This window comes from Hylobates moloch, unplaced genomic scaffold (genome assembly GCF_009828535.3).
Source record: "Hylobates moloch isolate HMO894 unplaced genomic scaffold, HMol_V3 SCAFFOLD_20, whole genome shotgun sequence".
Lineage (NCBI taxonomy): Eukaryota > Metazoa > Chordata > Mammalia > Primates > Hylobatidae > Hylobates > Hylobates moloch.
The window spans coordinates 49656728-49663540 of NW_026652295.1; the positions used below are offsets into that span (position 1 = coordinate 49656728).

Below are 6813 nucleotides of genomic sequence, written 5' to 3' on the forward strand. Positions count from 1 at the left end.
AAAAAAAAAAAAAAAAAAAGCATCATGAGGCAGACTGGAAATGATCTTTAACTAGAAGATGAACAAAGCTCCACATGAGATGGTTTCGGAGCAGCTCTGTCTGAAAACCTTAATAAAGAGGGAAAAAGAAAAAAAAAATCTCTGTAGCCTGCTTCCTCTGCAGCAAGCCTGCCCATGCAGGTAACGCAACAAAGGTTATCAAGGGCCGTGGGCTTAGACCTGTGCTTCCCCGCCTCATCAAAGTGCTGCGGCAAGGGTTACATGAGATAAGTACGTGGGAGAGGGTTTGTAGTTATGCAATCATGCCCAAACAGTACTATTGTTGCTGTCATATTCTAAAGCACCTGGCACCTAGGAGGTTGGCTGTGAATGTGTTTTGAATGAATTAGGGCAATAAAAATGACTGACAGTAGGACTCTTGCATGAACAGACGAAAGGTAAGAACTTTCCAGTTAGTAAGCCCTAAGGCAAATAAAAACAAGCTCCACACCTATAAAATAATGAATTCATTAAAGGTGATTAAGTAGATGCAAATTGACAAGCAGGATTATGAAAATCACCCAGGGCTGGGGATCAAAATCTATGGGTTTTACTCAAAGTTCTGCCACTAAATAGCTGTGTGACCTTAATCACTTTACCTTTCCATGCCTTACGGAAAAGTTAAAGTTTCCATGAAAATGTCATGTGGTGTAATTCAAGGTATAAATGCAAGAAAGCCAAAGATCAAAGATTTTGCTCATTTTAAACAAACACAAAGTATTAGTTTCACCTAACAGGATGTTTTGGCAACTCATTACAAGAAAAAGTAAATTTCTCCTATTGTTAGAAGTACAGTTTGTGGGGTTGGTAAAAATGGGTGACCCCCAAAATAGCAAAAACACATTTGTAGAGCCCCCTGATTTAACTCCCCCTGCCCCACACATGTAAAGAAAACATATTAGTCCTGTGGCACAGGCATAAACAAAACAATAATTAGGAACTTTTGAGTTCAGGGTCATTATCTGTAACCTGGAATGTGAAACATCAATCTATTGCACAAAGTCAAACTGAAGAAAAAAACTCAAAGCACGGGTCAGAATTCAAAGCGACCTTGGTAAATGAGAGAAGTTAACAGAAATAAACAAAAGAACAAATGAAAAGAGTAAGATAGTAAACTACGAAAGAAAAAAAGAAATCATATAAATATGAGGAAAGTCCAGCTGTGCACAGCCATGGTAGAAACGTGTGCGTGCATACACACACCCCTTGGGATAACAGTAGGTAACAGAAAGCTTATTAACCAGCAAGACTGCAGTATAATTGTACAAACAAATATGGGATCAGACGATACACAGGCATCTTACGATGCTACCCAATTTGGCCAGAACTTGCTTGTATAGAACAGCTTCCTCGTTTGGGGCTTCAAATTAGGAAAGAACGTAGGATTTCAGAGAGAGCTGAAAAGTGAGATACTAAAATGTTTGCTTGGAAAGTTTCTGATTCAGTAGGGCCCAAGAATTCATATTTCTAACGAGCTCCCAGGTGAGGCCCTTGCAGCTACTGCTCTGGGAAGCACACTTCCAGAACCGCTGCCATAGAGGAACTGAGATTACTCCGCTTCCCAAAGAACCACCCGCTGATTAAGGTTGAAAAAATTAGAGCAGGGGAGCATCCCTTAGGCAGAGGATGGATTTCTCTGAGAAGAGCAACTGCCAAACACTTGTAAGGGTTGCTGCTGGGAAATTCTCCTCTGAAAAATCTTTAAAAATACAAGTGATTCTTAGCTAACTTGGTTGTACTCAATCCTGTCTGAAAATGGAGAAACTAGTAGTAGTTTCTAGTAATGTCTAAGACATATCCCCTTTGACAATTCGATGTCCATTATAGACCTACTTCCTAGGGAAAAAAAAAATACACAATCCCGTACTCAAAATGCTTCATCCAGTTTCAGCGGGTTAACAGAATCCCCAAATCCCATCTTGGATCTTAAGTAAGAAACCTCTGGAGTTGGCTCTCATAATTTCCTCTCAATCTTTAGACATTGTGATTGAAAGTCTTTTAAAAGACTTTTTTATGAAAGGAAAATTAAATTATGCATTCCTCTAGAGTAAATGCGTGCCTTGCACAATCAATGAGTGTTTGGTGACACCTAGTGGCCATATAAATAGTTACAGTTTCCAACTAATTTTCCTCTTCAAAAATCAAGGAATGTTGAGTTCTTTTCTAAATCTTTCTAAACACAATAATTATTTCATTATTCTTCCCCAGAAGTTATAAAACTTAAAATATCACAACTTACCTGACCCTGAAACGGCATTGATTTTTATCTTATACTAGTTGAAATTAAGTGTTTTGAAATAATAACACGGGGCTTTTAAAAGTATATTAATTTGAGCAGTGTATATTTGAAAGCTTTTTAAAAAAATGTAGCAGTATTAGTTAAAAATTAGAGCCTATAAATGTGCAGTCTGAGCTTTCTGTTTACGCTGTTTCCCAGTCTCTCATTTCTTCCTCCTCAAGCACTAATTTTGCACATACCCTCTGCAACACCGTTCCAAACAGAGGAGGTAGAGCAGTGAATCAGACAGACAATGTTTTCAACTTCAATCTTCTATTGTATCTTAAATTTCCCAATGTGGAATCTATCTCTCTTCCATAATGTGCTTATATACATGATGATAACAGGAAATTCAATTTCTAGCATTTTAAACCACAATTATTTTTCTCCTCCCCTTCTTCTTCCTCTTCCCTCTTCCCCCTCCTCCCTCCCCTCCTTCTCCTTTTTGTATAAGACAACACAGCACAAATTCCCATCACAATAGCATTATCCATCATTAAATTCTCATCCAAGCTCAGATGATGTGGTGCTTTTATCATTTTGTGAATCTTTAGCCCACATTCAAGCTGCAGACAAATAAATTAGGAATAAAACTTACCACACTACACAGAAAGGAGGAATGTAAACGGTTAAGTGCACAGGTACAAGATTTATGATTAGGCAAATAAGGTAATCACCTGGCTAAATGTGAGCTATCTCAAATGCAGTTAGGTCCTGTAGTAATAACAGTAATTTCTTCCTTTTGACTTTTTTTTTCCTGAAGCTCAGTGGGGTATTACCATGTGTTGTGAATCCCCAAGCTTTGCAACTTCCTCTCTCATCTCTTTCCCCACAAAGACATGGCTTCTCATACCACAATTTATATGATCGCTACGCAGCTTAAGGTAGTGAGCAATTGTGGTGTTTTACTGAATAAGAAATAAGTAATTATGTGAATATTGCAGAACAAGAAGACAACATGAGCGTTGGCTCTTTTGCCTATAATAAGAAACCGAAAACTGAACACACAAAGCTAATTTTCAAGTGATATCCAGCTTGACAATCTCCGTCCCTTTACTGGTACCTCCAACAGGCAGATGTCTTCAGCAACCTCACCTCAGAACAAAGCCAAGAGCTTGTTTCCTCCATGACTCCTATAGCTGTCATTGAAACTAACATTCAGAATTCAGAATTACTTCCTCCGTCATCCTAAGACTGCAGTTAAGAACACAGGTGATAAGTGTTTCGATATTCATCTAACATTGACATATTAATATGACAAAAGTTATGATGAATCATTGTAACAGGTGGCCTCAGATTCTAACTATCATTTTAGATGAGGAGTAGAGAAATTCTTTTCCTAGGCACACATAGAGAAATTAGTAGTCAGTACAGCATTAATCACAAAAATAGAATTAACCAAAGAATATCATTTCCATATATATGCTTTAAAATATATGTGTGTGGCCTCTTTACTCACCATCCAGGGGCAGAACCAAGCAGCTGAAGGCAGACACTGTAGCATTAGCCAGGACCCGGCAGGGAGCACCACACACAGCAGCTGAGACATTCCCTGGAGAAAATCCCGCTCCAAACACATGCACCAGCCTTCCACCCAGGCAGCCTTTAAAGACAAAGGTACAAGTTCATAATCATGCAGGCAAATCTCCCTTCTTTACTCAACTCAAAATTCAAACCTTTGCTTCCTCACTACTCATCCTTCTTTTCACATCCTCAGAGTCCACACAACTGGCTTGAGGTGCCTGCTGGCCTCAGTTTCCTCTCCACTTAGGCACTGGCCTTGTCTGGCTCCAATCACATTCAATACCCTATTGTGTTAAAGAGATTTTTTTTAATGTAACAATTTTTATATAGAAAATTAACGCTTATTTATAGTTTTTAAACTTTTTATTCAAGGAGCCATAAAATGAAAATAAAAATTCCCCCAACCACCTGACTCCCTCCCCGGAGGTATCCAGGTATAGAGTTTCTTATGGCTCCTTCCAGAATTTTTAAGCATCTATGTTTCTGGTTCAAAGGATTATTCTATCCATATTATTCTGGAACTTGCTTTTTTGCTTCAAAGTATAGCATAGATATTTTTCCAAAACTCTATGGATCCAGTTCATTTTAATAGCTACTTAGAATTCCATTATAGGGCCCTGCTACAATTTATTTGACAATTTGTCTATTTATTGAAATTTCCAGCTGGGGGAGCCAAGATGGCCGAATAGGAACAGCTCCGGTCTCCAGCTCCCAGCCCGAGCGACACAGAAGACTGGTGATTTCTGCATTTCTGCTTGAGGTACCGGTTTCATCTCACTAGGGAGTGCCAAACAGTGGGTGCAGGACAGTCGGTGAAGCGCACTGTGCGCGAGCCGAAGCAGGGCGAGGCACTGCCTCACTCGGGAAGCGCAAGGGGTCAGGGAGTTCCCTTTCCTAGTCAAAGAAAGGGGTAACAGACGGCACCTGGAAAATCGGGTCAGTCCCACCCTCATACTGGGTTTTCCCAACGGGCCTGGAAAACGGCACACTAGGAGATTGTGTCCCGCACCTGGCTCGGAGGGTCCTGTGCCCACGGAGTCTCGCTGATTGCTAGCACAGCAGTCTGAGATCAAGCTGCAAGGCGGCAGCGAGGCTGGGGGAGGGGCGCCCGCCATTACCCAGGCTTGCTTAGGTAAACAAAGCAGCCAGGAAGCTCGAACTGGGTGGAGCCCACCACAGCTCAAGGACGCCTGTCTGCCTCTGTAGGCTCCACCTCTGGGGGCAGGGCACAGACAAACAAAAAGTCAGCAGGAATCTCCAGAGATTTAAACGTCCCTGTCTGACTGACAACTTTGAAGAGAGTAGTGGTTCTCCCAGCACGCAGCTGGAGATCTGAGAACGGACAGACTGCCTCCTAAAGTGGGTCCCTCACCCCTGAGCAGCCTAACTGGGAGGCACCCCCCAGAAGGGAAAGACTGACACCTCACTGGGCCAGGTACTCCTCTGAGACAAAACTTCCAGAGGAACTATCAGACAGCTGAATTGGTGGTCTCACGAAAATCCGCTGTTCTGCAGGCACCGGTGCTGACACCCAGCCAAACAGGGTCTGGAGTGGACCTCTAGTAAACTCCAACAGACCTGCAGCTGAGGGTCCTGTCTGGTAGAAGGAAAACTAACAAACAGAAAGGACATCCACACCAAAAACCCATCTGTACATCACCATCATCAAAGCCCAAAAGTAGATAAAACTGCAAAGATGGGGAAAAAACAGAGCAGAAAAACTGGAAACTCTAAAAAGCAGAGCACCTCTCCTCCTCCAAAGGAACGCAGTTCCTCACCAGCAATGGAACAAAGCTGGATGGAGGATGACTTTGACGAGTTGAGAGAAGAAGGCTTCAGACGATCAAACTACTCTGAGCTACAGGAGGAAATTCAAAACAATAGCAAAGAAGTTAAAAACTTTGAAAAAAAATTAGAAGAATGGATAACTAGAATAACCAATGGAGAGAAGGGCTTATAGGAGATGGAGGAGCTGAAAGCCAAGTTTCGAGAACTACGTGAAGATTGCAGAAGCCTCAGTAGCAGATGCGATCAACTGGAAGAAAGGGTATCGCAGATGGAAGATGAAATGAATGAAATGAAGCGAGAAGGGAAGTCTAGAGAAAAAAGAATAAAAAGAAATGAACAAAGCCTCCAAGAAATTTGGGACTACGTGAAACGACCAAACCTACGTCTGATTGGTGTACCTGAAAATGACGGGGAGAATGGAACCAAGTTGGAAAACACTCTGCAAGATATTATCCAGGAGAACTTCCCCAATCTAGCAAGGCAGGCCAACATTCAGATTCAGGAAATACAGAGAACGCCACAAAGATACTCCTCGAGAAGAGCAACTCCAAGACACATAATTGTCAGATTCACCAAAGTTGAAATGAAGGAAAAAATGTTAAGGGCAGCCAGAGAGAAAGGTCGGGTTACCCACAAAGGGAAGCCCATTAGGCTAACAGCTGATCTCTCAGCAGAAACTCTACAAGCCAGAAGAGAGTGGGGGCCGATATTCAACATTCTTAAAGAAAAGAATTTTCAACCCAGAATTTCCTATCCAGCCAAACTAAGCTTCATAAGTGAAGGAGAAATAAAATACTTTACAGACAAGCAAACGCTGAGTGATTTTGTCACCACCAGGCCTGCCCTAAAAGAGCTCCTGAAGGAAGCACTAAACATGGAAAGGAACAACCGGTACCAGCCACTGCAAAAACATGCCAAATTGTAAAGACCATCGAGGCTAGGAAGAAACTGCATCAACTAATGAGCAAAATAACCAACTAACATCATAATGACAGGATCAGATTCACACATAACAATATTAACTTTAAATGTAAATGGGCTAAATGCTCCAATTAAAAGACACAGACTGGCAAACTGGATAAGGAGTCAGGACCCATCAGTGTGCTGTATTCAGGAAACCCATCTCAAGTGCAGAGACACACATAGACTCAAAATAAAGGGATGGAGGAAGATCTATCAAGCAA

The 6813-nt window shown here is 41.5% G+C and overlaps 1 protein-coding gene across 1 annotated transcript in view; it reads right to left on the reverse strand.

The window, feature by feature from the left end:
• PKHD1 (PKHD1 ciliary IPT domain containing fibrocystin/polyductin) overlaps nt 1-6813 on the reverse strand; it is a 482509-nt gene that overhangs the window by 401282 nt on the left and 74414 nt on the right. Inside the window, exon 32 of the mRNA XM_032141123.2 lies at nt 3777-3920. Within this exon, the coding sequence (XP_031997014.1) occupies nt 3777-3920 (144 nt within the window). The remainder of the gene's footprint in view (nt 1-3776; nt 3921-6813) is intronic.